Here is a 16,525-nt window from a genome sequence, read left to right on the forward strand (position 1 = left end):
AGTGTACAGGGTTTTTTTTTTGTTGGTATTTTTCTCACTGTGGCTTGTTACAAGCAGATTCAACGAGTTTTTTTGGCAAGTAGGCCTATTATTATTCAGGGTTCAAAGTTGAAGGGGAGGTGAAGCTATAACATCGAGGAACCTAAAACTATTTAGAAACGTAAAAACAGAGATTGAAATAGACTGTCAATTTCATAACTCACATCACAATAAATTGAGACGTCTCATTTCACATGCCACCTTTTCGTGACAAAACACAATAAATACTCGGTTTGCATACAATATACCTGCAAAACGAGTTGGCAAAGTGCGAAGTTTGTTAACGGAGCTTTACCGGGAGGTGTGCGCCAAATAAATAGCGAGGCATCGTAAATTACGGCCTGAGAGATGGCGGCGACATGGGGGAGGAGGGGCGCATTGATTGTAGACGTAGATGGAGTTTTTTCTTTCTCTTTACCCCCACACCTACCCCTCAACTATTTTTCCCTTCCTGACTCTTTTTCCACGGCAAGGAAACGTTCTTGCTCCCGGCCACGGAAGTCATCGCTCTCAGACGTCTCCGTTTCATCGTTTACAATGCCATTTTCCTTCTTATTTTGGCATTTTCCTCGTCGGTCTGGTTATTTGTTGCCATTTCTTTTTTGTCCATGCATGGACAAACTTAGAGAATGAATAACTTAGAGAATGAAGCTAAGTTTAGTAACGACCACCTCTAATAATACCCATGTGAAATGGAATTAATTCCCATAACAGGAAAAATGCACGAGGACACACACGCGCACAACAGCCCCTCCCAATTCCACTTACCTTCAAACGCACTCAAGATATGGCAAGCCGTTCACACATGTACTAAGTAACTAGTAACGTTTTTATATATTTGTACAACCTATTTAATTTACGAGTATGTAATACCAGTAACCAGCATCTTTTTCAATTTCTCTATTAAATATTCATTAGATAGTAGCCTACGAATATAACTTATTCATTGGATGATAGTAGCCTAGGCTACTTCAAATAGTGACTAGTATAATTAGTCACTAGTACCTATTGTTTTTCTATTGGTCATTTAAAATATTATTTTCACTATGGAGAATTGTTCTTAAAAATAGCTATTAAAATAGTTATGTTGTAAAATGCAATTGTTTATATTTTCTAGACTAGTATAGGCACTATAGTGATCTGTAGCAAAAGGAATAATAGTAGGAAGAATAGTATTCAGTTAGTTACTAGTGAGTCACTACAAATGTACCTACTAGTAATTAAAAATGTGCTAGATCATTTTAAGAAGTAAATGTTAAAATCACTTTCCATATTCAAGGGCAGTCAAAAATTGGTAAAACATTTACCCATGCTTGTGGACATAAGGGTTTAAATGGCCCAGCATTGCAGTACAAGTTGATAATAGTACAGTTAATACAGATTTGTATTTTTGATCTTGTTCTGGCATATTTTGCTCATAGCCTCCATTACAACTTGTCTTGCAATCTGTAAAAAAAAAAAAAAAAAAAAATTTCAACAGGAAAGCTGATTTAATAATATTAGCTAAAATTACATGCACCATATGCAAACATCCCAATGATGACCTCACATATTTTCTTTAATAAATCATAAATATAATGCCATTTATGATTTAAAACATGTTAATGAGTAACTCACTGTTGACTGTGATCGTGTAACAGGCAGTGAGTATTTGATATATGTGTCTAATGAAGCTGACTATTGGCCAGGTGTGTGACCGGAAAAGTGTGTGTGAGTGTGTGTGTGTGTGTGTGTGTGCGCAAAAACCAACACCGAACACCTGCCCTACTTTGTAAATGTGTGCAGTGTAGCTGCAGTAGCCTATGTGAGCATGTTCTTGCATTAGATTTGAGTGTGTGTGCATGTGCCATTTTGCTGTGATAATTATGTACATAGATGCACTTTGTTTTATGGGCCTTTGGTTGTAACACAACCTTTGGCCTGTGCACACCTTGACCTTTGGATAGGCGGGGTCACCCTCTTGTTTTTGTTTTTGTGAGTGCATTAGGGGAGAGCGACTCTCCTTTAATCACCCTGTCATCTAGGACACATCCAAAGGGACTGGAATTCTTTTTTTTTTTACTACATTGATAAAGTTCACCCAAAACTGAAAATGTATCATCATTTACTCACCCTGATGTCATTCCAAACCTGTATGACTTCTGTTCTTTCTTCTACATACATTAGTGATTTGTTTTGTTTGGGCCCCTATTGATCTTTATTGTATAAAACAGATCAAAATATCTTCTTTTCTGTCTAGAAGTTTTATTTTGGGGTGAAATATTCCTTTAAGTAATAACATTGAGCATGCTGACCATCTGAGATTGGGGTTAATTCAAATGATTAGTATTATTATTACAACATAGAATGGTAATGTTGCCCCATAAAGAATAGATTCATTTGTCCTCTGAATTGGACCATTTGTCCCAGTTACTCTGTATTCTTCCAGAATGCCAAAGGTGGGGGTCATATTCAAGAACAGAGTCCTCAATTACAATATAATAGGAGTCCTGTGGTGAACCCCCAAGAGCTACTAACACAAACACACTAGTGCCAGTGACAGTGTGTGTCTTAGGGAATACAGGGGTGTTTTTTTTAGTTGCAGGGGGCCAATAAGGCAGTCAGTTGGTGTAATGCTGTGAAGAAAGAGAGACTGCAAGAGAAAGAAAGCTTTGGCAGTTCTAATAGTTCACAAATGCTATAGGCCACCTCGAAGGTCATTTTACTGATAGTGCGTTCTGAGAGCCTTGGTGTTCTTTGAGAACTGCAGACTGGCAAAAATGATGACGCAACTAAAAGGTGAGAAATGAGAACACTGCTGCTTGATCCTTCTCGTTCACCTCTAATAGTCCACAAAGACAAAGTTTGAGAAAACTCCTCTCTTGAGAGCGTTTCTGAATGAAGACGTCAGCTGGATGCACCTTTGGAGCAAGACTCATTATTATTGCAGCATTATTGTTGATTCTCTCTTTCTCCCCCACGCTTGGCTTGTTCCCAGGCCTTATAGTGGGGTCATATAAGAACACATTGCAGTTTTAGTGTGTTCTGGCACTGGCATCTCTGGCAGCTTTGCTATCTGACGGCTCATTCTGAGGAAATCCCCAACACAAACTGCCCTGACAAATACACAAGTGCACACAGGTGAACAAAACGAAGGTGCAACGTCTTCCTCTATAGGGTTAAGCAGGCCCACATCATTTTCAATCAAACATTTCTAGTTTTATATCTTGATCTCAGTGGATGCAGTCATTTGAAATGATTCACAGAACAGTTGTAATACATGTAAGAATATAATTTACCTCATATACCACTGAGGTTTATGATTGACAGCATTGTAGCCAATTAATTTTATCTTGCATAGCCTACTATTGAGTGTGTGTGTCTGCACGCATGTGGATTCTCATGCAGGCAGAACTTGGTGGTTACAAAAAATAATGTTTTAAATATGTAATTTTTTATTTTTATTTATTATATTGTAGCCTATATGTGTGTGTGACCCTGGACCACAAAACCAGTCACAAGTCGCACGGGTATATTTGTGGCAATAGCCATTGTATGGGTCAAAATGATAGATTTTTCTTTTATTCCAAAAATCATTAGGATATCGAGTAAAGATCATGTTCCATAAATATATTTTGTAAATTTCCTACTGTAAATGTATAAAAAAAATATTTTTGTGAGTGAATGCAGCACAATGGCAAACATAAATGGACAACTTTAAAGGCGATTTTCTCAATGTTTAGATTTGTTTGCACCCTCAGATTCCAAATGTCCTTTCCTAATAAACCATACATCAATGGAAAGCTTATTTATTCAGCTTTCAGATGATGAATAAATCTCACTTTCAAAAAATTTACCCTTGTGTGGTTTTGTGGTGACTGGACTGGTTTTGTTTTAATATATATATATATAATTTTATTCAATAATTTTAATCATTTTATTAAGCAAGGACAATTTTACATAATAATAAAAAAATTATATTTATACCGGTTTCCACAAACAAAAAAAATATTAATCAGCCATGAAGTAATGGCTGCTGAAAATGTTGCTTTGCTATCACAAGAATATTTAGAAATGAACAATTTAAAATATTTTATGTATAAAACAGTTTGTATTTGTGTTATTGTAAATTGTAATTAAATTTCACACTATTACTGTTTTACTGTATTTTGATCAAATAAATACATGCAGTTCAGAAACAGTACAGATATTCATAAAAATATGTATTTTTTGAAAACAAATCAATACTGATTAAGAAAGTGATCTTTAGCAGTCTAAAGTTTAAAATAAAGCCTGGGTTTTATATACCATGTTTAATCCCCATGAATCCATGGAGCCATCCCAGAATTCCCAGAAGCCAATATTCTGGTGATTTCTGCAGCATGTCAGATGCTGTTACAGTGTCACAAAATGTGTACAGCCATTCATCACGTTGTGGCACACACACTTAGCAACAATCCTTCAGTCCACTGTCACACTGAAGGATGAATCGTCGCCCCCTCCATAACTTCCTTCATGGTCAGAACTGCTCTACAATATCCTGTTTTTTTTTTTACCACAGGATAGAGAGCGCAATGCAGAGAAAATGAATGAAGGAGGGTGACCTTGGGAAAAATCTGTCTTTGCCTCAGAAACGCTCAAATGAAAGAGAAAATATTGAAAGGGGGAAAATGAGATATCCATCTTCATGAATAATAGAAAGGAAAAAAAAAAGGTTGAAACTGTCTTAACCTCAAGCATTTCTGAAAACCATCATGGTCTGTTCACGACCTTTGGAGATGTGAAATTATCATTAAATATAGACGATGAAAAAAAATAATAGAATCTCCATATCATCATATTTGAAACATTTAATCACAAACACAATAGCTTGTCACTTGTTTTAATGTCAGTACAGGCTCTTTTCCTATCGCTTGCCCCTCTGATGAAGGTCGTTTGAGGAGAACTGGATGCGTTTCAATGATTCAAAGTGATGACTTTGTAGTCTTGAACCGTATAAAGCATGCTTGCTCTGTCCAAGCTCACCGCACCTCATTTCAGAAGAGACAATTATTCGGCGGGTTGTGTGATGTGATGATGATGATGGCATGGGCGTATAAAAACAGTCAAATACTGCTTATAAAGCATTACTCATGAGGCTGAGGTTGTGAACCTGATGCAATAGTTTCTTGACCCTGTACCTCATCACCTGGGCAACAAAACTAAGACACCACGAGATAAAGCCAGCTAATTCAGCCAATAGCAATAAAGGTGGATGGCGGTGCCTCTCTGTCGCCATGAGGCTGTAAAGAGGGTGGGCTTCATGCTGACGCGCCTGCCAAGAGCCAACATGTTCTAGCCCAACCCAAAACCATAGCACCATAAAGCCAAGCTGGAACGCAACCTTTGATCGCCAACACTTTGCGGAGAGAGGTACGCTCAGACACCGAGAGTCATTCAGGCAAACACTCAGCAACACCTAGGAGGATACAGGTTACACAAAGGAACTATATAAAGTCATAAACATCAAAGCCTTCATATACAATTTCTATATGGCCTATGTCTTGGCATTATAAAGTCAGGACGTTTTAAAAATTAACAAACCACCTTTGAAAACAAAACATGTTGAATGGGACATTTTTTTGTGTGTGTGGGAATGAAGCACAAAAAAATAAGACAAACCTTCAAATATTCTGAGATAATCCAACCTGATCTCATGAGGAAATGGAAGTATTTTATGAGGTCGTGATTTCGTATGATGAGATTCATACAAAAATATAAAATAATTATTAAACAGTTTGTTAAAATAGTCATTTTAGTTAATTGCTATAAGATTGTGTTGGTAGATCAGATTAAAGTTCACAGATACACACTGAAACCATGAATATAAATCCATGGAAATCACCACACGGCCCCTCGTTGTTATAAAAACAGTATGAAACTGATACTCCTTCATAAAAAAAAAAATAAAAAAAAATATGTTAACTATAGTTTTTAACTTATTTTCATTAATTAATGTTTAAAAAGTAAACAGTTTATTTTTCACCCAAAAATCCTAAATTCCTCATTTTCTCACCCTCCTGTTGTTCCAAACCTGTATGAGTTTATTTCTTCTGCTGAACACAAAAGACGACATTTTTAAGAATATATGGGAATATATGAATATACTGACTTCCATAGTATTTTGTTCTCCATAACTGTTTGGTTACCCATATTCTTCAAAATATCTTGTTTTGTGTTCAGCAGAAGAAATACATTCATTCAGGTTTATGAGGGCGGGTAAATGATGACAGAATTTTCATTTTTGGGAGAACTATCCCTTTAAGGAGAATTCTCCTACAAACACATGCAGACACAAAGCAAATGTTTGGCAATTTTATATGCAATAAAACAATGATATAATTCCAATATATATCAACAAAATACAGCAAATAAATTTAGGTTAACATATTCTGACAAAACAAAACACAAAATTTCGAACAATTAAAATAAATGTGTGCCTTTTCAAAAAAATTGCTGAAAAGTGAGGGTCATTGCACTTCGGATCGTCGGAGGAACACAATACAGCATTAAACAGAGTCTGGAATCATCAAAAACAACAAGGAAACTTTTAAAAGACTCATCCAGGCTAAGAATGCGATCTAAAGTCATAACGACCATAAAGACGCATTCCCTGAAGGATAAGGGGAATTATGGGAGAGACTTGTGTGCCTCTACCATTCTTATCTCAACATAAATAATGTATCTTAAAAGTTAATCATTACCATCTAAGCCATGAAACATGTTCAGAAGCCATAAAAAGCATGTTTTTTGTCCTCCCGATCATTGCTTAAGGAACTTGCTCGCTGCAGTCGCTGCTTGTCCACCGCCGTATTTTGGTGGAATTGCATGAATCAGCCGTGACATCACAGTCTCAGACAGATATGCCACGATAAATCGACGAGGCAAAGTAGCACAGATTACAGTCGATCTCTTGCATTCCTCTGTCTACATTTGGGTAAATGTTCTATTAGGTAGATCTTGTTAAAAGTCTTTTCTCCCAGAATGCACTGGAAAGGTTTAGAGAAGGTAGTAGGTCTCAGATCACGCTTGGGACAGCGCGCACCAGGAATTCTGTGGGGCGATTGACGTTGGGGTGTATGTGTAGTCCTCATATTTGATGTCCACATGTGCTGAACTGGCACTGTCCAACTGTGTTGATGACTTAACCAGAACAAAGACAAACACTGTTAGCTGACAAATGCCAAATCGAGCTTTGCAGTAGATCGGTTCTCTATAGTAAATGATGACAGATTTTTTTTTATCTCATTCTAAACCTGCATGACTTACTTTCTTCTGTGGAACAAAAAAGAAGATATTTTGAAAAATAATGTTGGAGCATTGAAGTCAATAACTGTCATTGTATGGACAAAACAGCTTAACCATTCTTCGAAATAGAAGAAAGAACGACATGAGGGCTAGTAAATGATGACAGAATGTTCAGTTTACGTCAACTATTACGTGAACTAAGATCCATTTTAGGTTCCATAAAGAACCTTTCATTGAACAGTTCTTAAAAGAACCATTTTTTCTTAGTGTGAAGAACATTTTAATAATCTGAAGAATCTATTTTCCACTATAAATAAGCTTTTGTGCAATGGAAAGGTTCTATGGAACCATTGATGCCAATAAAGAATGTTTGTTTTTAAGAATCAATCATTTAGCCAACCCATATTTAATAACTGGCTTTCATTGATGGTGACATCTACAAAGAAAAAACACAATCCCATCAGTCACATGAGTGCATACCTGTGTGATTGAGACAACAGTTTGGCCCGCATACGGAGAAGCTGCGATATTGGGTTCGCTCTTTATTGTAGAGGCGTTCTCTGACACAGGCAATGAAGTGGGAGACGTAGCGCCAGACACTGTTGACCCTGAAGACAAATAGAACAAATTGTGAACGACAGACACAATAAAAGATCAGCAAACTCGACATGCTGGTTATTGCAAATGACAATCAATGGTGTCAAACATCCGTTTGTGTTTGTGCTGGTGCCACATACGCACCACATGTCCATTGATAACAGAAAAAAGTGCTGTTACTGCTCTCTTTCACTCCCTTTCCCCTCCCTTTACTCTCTCGCTCACCCCATATTTCTCTCCACACATTCTCTGACTCACTCACTCCCACACTTCCATCCAAATCACTCACGTCCGCTTTTGTCTAAAAATCTTTTTCAAAAATGTGTCTTTTAAAATGCTCTTACCTGAGGATGCTTTGGTTTTGGGCATCTTTGGTTTGCGTTTCCTTGTCTGAATGCTTTCTTTCTTCATTGCTAATGGCCTTGGTACCTAAAACAAGAGTAAAGAAAAAAAGAATCGAATTTAACGACTGATTATTCATTAACCATTCAAGAGTTGCAAAGAGTTAAAAATGAGTTGGTGGTTCAGTGACTCTTTAAAAATAAAGGTTCATAACTGGCATCAATGGTTCCACGAAGAACCTTTAACACCTTTTCTTTGCGCAAAAGGTTCTTTACAGTGGAAAAATGTTCAATTTTGTTCCTCACTCTAAGAAAAAAAATGGTTCTTTTAAGAACTGATCACTGAAAGGTTTTTTGGGAAACCAAAAATGGTTCTTCAAAGGCATCGCTGCAAAAAAGCTGTATGAGGACTATTATAATGGTGATTCAACTCAGTTGGGTATATGGGTCTTGTTGTTTAAAAAATGTAACTAGATTATATATATAATTTTTTTCTTTTCTTGTGGGAGTCATTTTGTTCACCGTGAGAATTACAAGTTTACAGAACAAAGATTATTTAAGCGACTCCCCTTCCTCTCTTCATTCTCATTCTCTTCCGATAAAACACACCTATGACCTCTGCGTCACGTGGACTTCAGGTTTGCGCACACACACAAGTGAACATGCACACGCACCCTCCCAAATGGAGCTGTGGTTAGAAACAGCGGTCGGAATCCCACACTCACCCCGTGAAGCTTCATGTATAGTCCGCAGGCGTTGCAGACGGGCTCTCCCTCTGCATTTCTCCTCCACAGTGTGGTTGTACTGGTGTGGCAGTTAGTGCAACACAGACCTGCTCGTCGTGACGTGCTCTGCTGCAGAGACAAATAGTTGAGAAGGTGGTTAATTTGGCGGACATTGAAAGAATCTTACAGAGTTGAAGAGAGAATTTTGAGAGAGGGAATGAGAGAAAAAAAGATATTTAACATACCAAAGGTGAGAAAAAAGGTTAAGCTTGCCAAACCTTGAAAAGAGCTGGGAGAGATCAAATGTATATCCTCCCACCCACCCCCTATGTTCTTGCTTATGTTCCTTTGGTGGTATATGTTGTAATAAAAATATTTTGCTGTTAAAAATATAATGCAGTAGCTAAGTTTAGTGTAAACATGCACTGTAAAAAAAATATATGATCAATAAGTTATGACAACATGTTTTTGCATTGATTTAACTCAAAACAAGCAATTTTAAGCTAATTTTATAAGATATACAAGATTCAACTCAATTTTTAAGTCAGTTTAATGTAATTTAAGTTGAAATGACTTAACATCCAAGTTGATTGTACTTAAAAATTTAAGGCATCAACTTTTTTTAGTGTAAATGCAAGCAACTGCGGTAAAAAAAAAAAAAAAAGTAGAGGAAATGGATGATAACTCTGTGACCAGGTCTTCCAAGCACCACTTTATGAATTCAAATGAGGATTTTACTGGCACACATTAATGGTCTTCTAGAGTAAGAATGAAACTGCTCAAAGCTCCATAAAGTTGGGTGTTGTTTTGAGTTTTGCGCTGCTTGGGCTAAAAACAGTCCGACCCAAGGACAAGGTCATGAAAGCAAAAATGAAAACAGAGAGGTAGAGACGAGTGAGGGAATTGTGTGTGAGAGAGAGTATAAAAAGAGAATGAGTGAGAAAGAGAGAGAGAGAGATTCCTGGGAAAAAGGACAGCAGTGAAGGCTTTGCTCAACTGGCCTTCCCAGTCCTGACCCTGAAATCAACCCACAACCTCTTCTATATATAAGCAAAAATAATTTCATTTTGTGAGACTATTTTGTAAAAGTATCAACTACAGAAAACCTGCAAAAAATGTTTAGATATTGTCTGGGAACATCAGGATATTTTGTACTATAGCATATTCACGATAAAATAATAATAATCTGGCTACAATTTTTTTAATTACATATTTAAGTACTGAGTAATATTAATTAACTGAATGTACTTACTATAGGGTCAGGGTAGTATTAGGGTTTGGTTAAGGGTTAGTTGCATAATTGTGCATAATTTACTGTTATTACTATGGTAATTACAAGGACACTGTAAAATAAAGTGTTACCAAAAATCTAAAACGACTGCTTTAATTCATGTAAAAAACGTTATTTAATATGACTGAATCAATCAGATTATTTTAGGCCAAACCAAAGAAAGTCATTTTTAAGGGTCAATAGGTCAGGTAGAAAAAAAAAAACTGTTTACGGTAACATCTGCACGTGTTCATTTAAAGTGTTGGTTTGAAAAAGGCCTTTAAAAACAATTAACTAACAATAATTAAGAAGTGTGCATGTACCAGGCGTTTCTGTGGTTTGATTAGAGGTCGGTTGATGCCGTTCATCTTGTGGTAGAGTCCGCAGGCGTTGCACAGGTAATGTCCGGTCCCGTCTCTCCTCCACAGCGGCGTCGAGATGGAGCCACAGTTCACACACTCGCGCCCTTCACACGGCAGGTCGTCCAGCATGTCTGAAAGGACATACAGTTCGTTTTTAATTCATTTCCCAAGGTTTTCTTCTAGGTTCAGAGTGATTTATGAGAGGACAATGTTCGTTAAAATCATAAAATAAAGCGCGAGACGAAATAGGCTAATCGTTAAAGTTTAAGGGGAAGGATCAGTGTAATAAGATGTTTTCAATGTTGTCATTTCTGTAATGTCGCCATGTCTCATTTCTTTAAGGCAAATACGAATAACCTTAAATGAATAAAAATTCGAACGTTTTAATGTTTCAGGTGAATGCCAAAAAGTGTAATTTAAGCTGGGATCAGAAATCAGTTTAAATTTGAAGCGATGCCTATCTATTATTCAAACATTTTAAAATATGTATGTATTTAAAATATGCCTTTCAAAAAGTATCAGGGTTCACTGTAACTATATTTTACTATGGATTTGACGCATAACCTCATACTTCCACTAAAATCTAAATATAAAGAGGAAGAATATTGAAATATAGTTATTATTTTCACATTCAAAATGTTTATGTTTGCTAACAGAGCAAGGAAAATAACGAAATTAAATAATAAAGTAAAATAGTCCTAAATTAAAAATAAAATAAAAATAAAAATAAAATGATTGGAATTTTAAACGATGTGTCGAGAAAAGGTCTACTACATAATAATAGTAGTTTTTATTGTTAAAGCACTGGAAGAACTCAGCACTTTGGATGGATGAAGATAGACCCTTAGGTGAGGCCTGGTGTTTTCTTGAGCTTTAGCGGTATGGAATGTGACAAAACTTTAGATGGAATGAAGAATGGATTAATACGAGCATATCCAGGGTCACTGGAGTGTCTATTAGGGCCGCTGACGAGGCACGAGGGCCTCAAGCGAACGGAATGTCAATGGAGCTCTTATCAGTGTTAAAGATCCAGGGGTCACCAATCAGTCAAGATCTGACACGTGACGCCCTCCAACGATTTATTTCAAATCAGACGTGGGCATTAATAATCTCTGTAATAATATTAAGTTTTTTGTTTTTGTTTGTTTGTTTAATATAATAAAATATAAATTATACGTTGTTTATCTCTCTGATGGCTTGTTGTAATATAGATTTAGGCTACACGTTTATTAAACATTTATGTAACGAAACATCAGAATACGCAACTGCTCAATATCAAACGCCCGAGCCCGTATGTATGCCCGAATAAATCGTCCACAGTTGAAGAACTAAATGTGACATTTTATGGACTATCAAAGAAAATGTGTCGGCCTAAAGCACTGATCTTCAAAGGGAACGGCCGTTAAATGTGTATCTGACTGTAATGGTCTGTTTAGAAAAGTTTGATCAAGGTGACAGTAGATTGGATAGTTCTCACAATTATGAGGTGCGCATGGGACCCTTTCATCAATCCACATGTAGACAGACAATAGCAGGGAATTAAATTATCATTTAAATTAAAGTGATTGCATTGCCCATTAAAGGATGTGTATTAGTGGAATAAGATCAAGTTTTGTTTTGATTAGCATTTGCAATGTGCCTGTGTAGTCAAACCCAAACTAACGATGCCTTCTAACAACGAAGGGTCTAACATAAACACCTAGACAGCAATAAATAACCCTCAACACCGCCGCAATAAATTGTGAGATCACAGCATCAAACGAAACCCCCTCCATTCCAACCATTTTTGCCTGCTGACTTGAAAGATGGATTTTAAACTATTGCCAAACTAACGACCCAAATGTAATATAGTAGATCTCACTTTAACATGCACTTGTGCAAAAGGATTGCGGAACAGAATCAAAGGCGACACTAAATCCTTAAATAAAGCGTTAAATAAAGTGGCGCAGACAAAATTATCGTGAAGGTGTTGTTATTTTAGTGTACATATTTACATGTCCCATCAAGGAGAAAACGAAATTGTTGAGGCAAATAATTTTACCTAAACTGGACCTCCTTCCCGGTAGACTTCCCTGGCGTCCCTGAAGACCGATCATGCCGCCATCGAAGGGCCCTGGCGTCCATGAGGTGGCCATCTCCGGGCTCATGTAGGCCGCGTACGGGCTGGAGTAGGAACCCCCGACAGAGCGCACCAGAGCACTTCCATACTGATCTGCCCGGCCGCTGTTACTCAACATAAGCGAATTCTGGTACGCGGCGTCCCTGCCGGTGCTGCTGCTCACCGGAGGACTGTGCGAATAAGAGAAACCGGGCGGAGGATGAGGGCTGCCCGGGTTAAAAGAGGAATTCTCCGAGCCAGTCTGTGGCCAGGCGTGGTGACTGCCGAGCCCATGGGCCTGGTGTGTGGACTCACAGGTCTGTAGGTAAGGCAAGGTCTGGAGCATGGCAGGTACACGGGTGGTGGGCACGTACACAGGTGAGCTCGCGGACGGGTGGATGTAGTTCCCGGAATCGTGTGCGTAGGGGGACGGGTTGGAGGATAAAGCCAGGCTCGAATACATATTGTATCCAATGACTAGGCTATCCTTTCAGATTTTGAAATCTTGAAATCCGCCCAGATTGTAGTAAAAGCCTCGAATAACGTCCAAAATCTCCAATGCAACGGTTTCTTGAGCAGCGGCCTCAGGGAAAAAAAAAAGGAATTCACTCCTGGTGACAAACCAAAAATAAACCAATCAAATTATTTTCTCAGTATTAGATTATGCAAAAATAATATATAGCCTATTCAAAAAAATCTAATGATAATACTTTTGAATTTCTAATTAGCCTACTGAACGAAAGCGAGAAATTCTTACATTTTCCACACACACAAAACATACACTCTTAAAAATAAAGGTTGTTTATTGGTATTGATGGATCCATGAAGAACTTTTAACATCCAAAGTTTATTTATATTATTAAATGTTCTAAAATGGTTCACTGAAAAGTTGCAAAAACACCTTTTTGGAACGTTTATTTTTAAGAGTGTATTTGGACGATGCTTAAAATGAGAACGTTTAGACAATCAATAATATTTATATATATGCAATTGGCAACAGTCAAGATGGACAACCCGTATAATTGTCATGATTTTTCGGTTATCTGTATCTTATTTGTATTTAATAGACTAAAATGACATTAATTACTTTCCATATCTTTACATAGGGATATAAATAATTATCAGCAGCAGTCTCAGATATCTTGGGAAAACACTATACCGAACCCATTAAATCATCTGCGGGGATCGAATCAAGCTGCACTGTAATCTCTCCAACATCTATATTTTATCACTGAAAACGCAGATTACATAAAAACGTTGATAGCTGTAAGCAAAGGGCTTAAACAATTTCATCCAAGAGCTCTCGTTGTATTATCTCACCAGATAAGGACGTCTAGTGATAAAGTCAGGAACCCTCTTTTCCAAGTGACTTGATTGAATATCGCTGTTGAAGTTCCCACTCTCTTCTTTCCGTCTTGATTTTAGCCCAGAATTCAAACTTCAACGAGTAGGCTATGCGATTCACGAAAAAAACGTATAGTTGTCCTCTGCGTTTCGACTTGTCACTGTGCCTTGTCTGTATCTGGAGGTATAGCTGCTGCTGCTGCTGGAGATAATGCCTAATATAACTGTTCTCTGATTTGCTCTCTACTTTACTGCGAGTTATTTGTAAGAGCAGAACCACGTGACGCACTCCAAAGGTAGGACCCATGGAGGAGGAGAAGAATGAGAGGGATAGACGGAGGAGGGGTGTTCTCCTACCTGAAGATCTATATTTGCTGAGTCCACTGTATTTTAAACGATTGTTTTTAGTCGATGAAAGTTAACTTTTAAGAGACATTAAAAGCAGTTGGAAAATTGCTTTGACAGAAGCACAAAATCAAACAAGAACTGTGTATACGCAATAGGAAAGTCACATAGCCTATAGAGTGCTGTAAAACAGTAGGCTATTTTACTTATTTAAAATGATTTTCAAAAGTTTGAAATAAAAGTATTTGGTAGCCTACACTGGGTTAATGGGCTACGTGTTTTTGTTGCGCTACTGTAATGGCTTGGGATTTTGTTTTTACTTTATTGTAAAATAAAAATGTTGCAGTAAAATAACCTCGCTGTCTGTGAGAGAACGTAAAGCTCGATTTTATGACCCGATAAATCTGGATGTGTTCTCTATAAAAGCTGTAGAGAGATAAGAGATACGAGCGACAGCTTAGTATGATGATACAACAATAATCACACTCATTATACTCAGTTGGAAATATTGTTATCTTAGCGGTATTGTTTGAGTTATCACCCCTCCCTTTTTCGGATAGAAATAGCTATTAGAGTTTTAAAGATGTAAATAACAATAATTACACGAGCTAATGTAAAGATCAAGAATAAATTCTTCATTATTTATTTTTATTCTATTTTATTTTTTTAAATAAGAGGGGGTGATACAAAATTCCTGACGCACGCTTTAGATTATTTTTAAGGGGAATGATTACACTTCTGCACATTGAAAATGGATAAAAAATATCGAATAGGGGTTTTACTTCTGTGATAGGCCTATTTAGTGATAAATTAAAGTAAACAACTGTTGAAAAAGTATCATACATTTCAGAAAGGTGGTCGCCAATCAGTCTCCTCGACAGGCCGCTGATAATGAGATTAATAGTGATGTTGCGACCTGTGATCTCATTGCTCGCGCCACAAGCGCGTGGAGAGGGACAGTTGAGCACACACACACACACACACACACACACACACACACACACACACACAACCTGAGCGAGCGACTGTTTGATCACCGGAGAACTTGCAAGGCTACACAGGTTAAATAAATCCTTCTTTACCTCTCAGGCATTTCATTTAATCAATGCTGCGTTTGAGTAAATCGGTGGATTTTCAATTGAAGCCGTTTCGTTTAGTCAATAAATGTGCTCAGAGTTTGGCACATCATCACAAACTTAATATATATATATATATATATATATATATATATATATATATATATATATATATATATATATATATATATATATATATATATATATAACTACAAATATATTTATTATGTAGTTAGGTTACAGTAGCTTATTTTGTTCTTAAAATGACGGAGTTTGCTTTTTTTGTGTGGAATTAGCTATTTATCAACTGGCATGCATTGAAATATTGTGAAACATCCTCAGACTGCCACACACAGTCGCCTTGACAGACAACCGACGCACCTAATGATGCAGAGAAGAACAGTAAATTCTGTTCTGCGTGAACGGCCACGCGCAATGCCAAGTGTTTTAGTGCGTTTGTGTGCGTCTGTGTTATTGAAATCTCTAGTGTTGTCAAATGTCATGCAGGCTATGTGAAATATTTATGTGGCTAACATGTCTTGTTACATAACGGGTTGCTTCTGATATAGCCTATTGTATGTAGCCTATGTATGCCTATATTTTAATATGAGGCCTATATGCGAATATAAATGAAAAGACGCGAGAAAACAGCAAATTAAGTGCCATTAACGTGTAATTAAACGTAACGAACGATGACTCTTACAATGAGTAAAATAAAATACGTTGTATTTTATATTCTGGAATTCATTCAAAGGCATAAATAGTCCAGTTAAAAATGTTTATCAAAAATGTTTAAAAATAGATAAATCTGTAGGCCATTAGCTAAACAAAATAAACGATTGTCTCAGTATACAAACGTGTTTGTACGTAATAATTCGATTGATTATTCTGAGATTAAGTATTGTCTGACAGAGGTGATACTGAATGACGTCAGACACTGGAGGACTGTGACGAGGGGATGAGGATGGGACACGTGAGTTATGATTCCACCACAGACCAATTACTTTTATTAATTGACTAATGACTATCCTAATTGATTTAGCATTTCATACATTCAGTTAG

General features: G+C 37.0%; 1 protein-coding gene across 1 annotated transcript; it reads right to left on the reverse strand.

Moving 5' to 3' along the window:
- Positions 1-4,851: 4,851 nt before the first annotated feature.
- gata5 (GATA binding protein 5) lies at positions 4,852-14,308 on the reverse strand. The gene is made up of 7 exons (XM_079848396.1): positions 14,019-14,308; positions 12,642-13,309; positions 10,562-10,731; positions 8,969-9,097; positions 8,247-8,331; positions 7,786-7,913; positions 4,852-7,200 (listed from the first exon to the last, which is right to left on the reverse strand). The coding sequence occupies exons 2-7, from the start codon at positions 13,159-13,161 to the stop codon at positions 7,081-7,083; spliced, it is 1,152 nt and encodes a 383-aa protein (XP_079704522.1). The 5' UTR covers positions 13,162-13,309; positions 14,019-14,308; the 3' UTR covers positions 4,852-7,080.
- Between the last annotated feature and the right edge of the window lie 2,217 nt (positions 14,309-16,525).

Source organism: Squalius cephalus, assembly GCF_949319135.1.
Source record: "Squalius cephalus genome assembly, chromosome: 18".
NCBI lineage: Eukaryota > Metazoa > Chordata > Actinopteri > Cypriniformes > Leuciscidae > Squalius > Squalius cephalus.

Coding starts and splice junctions, on each gene's coding strand:
- gata5 (XM_079848396.1), bottom strand. CDS start 13,161: ATGTATTCGAGCCTGGCTTTATCCTCCAACCCGTCCCCCTACGCACAC. Junction 9,098..10,561: donor TCAAACCACAGAAACGCCTG/GTACATGCACAC, acceptor TTGTCTCTGCAG/CAGAGCACGTCACGACGAGC. Junction 7,201..7,785: donor CTGTTGTCTCAATCACACAG/GTATGCACTCAT, acceptor GTTCTGGTTAAG/TCATCAACACAGTTGGACAG.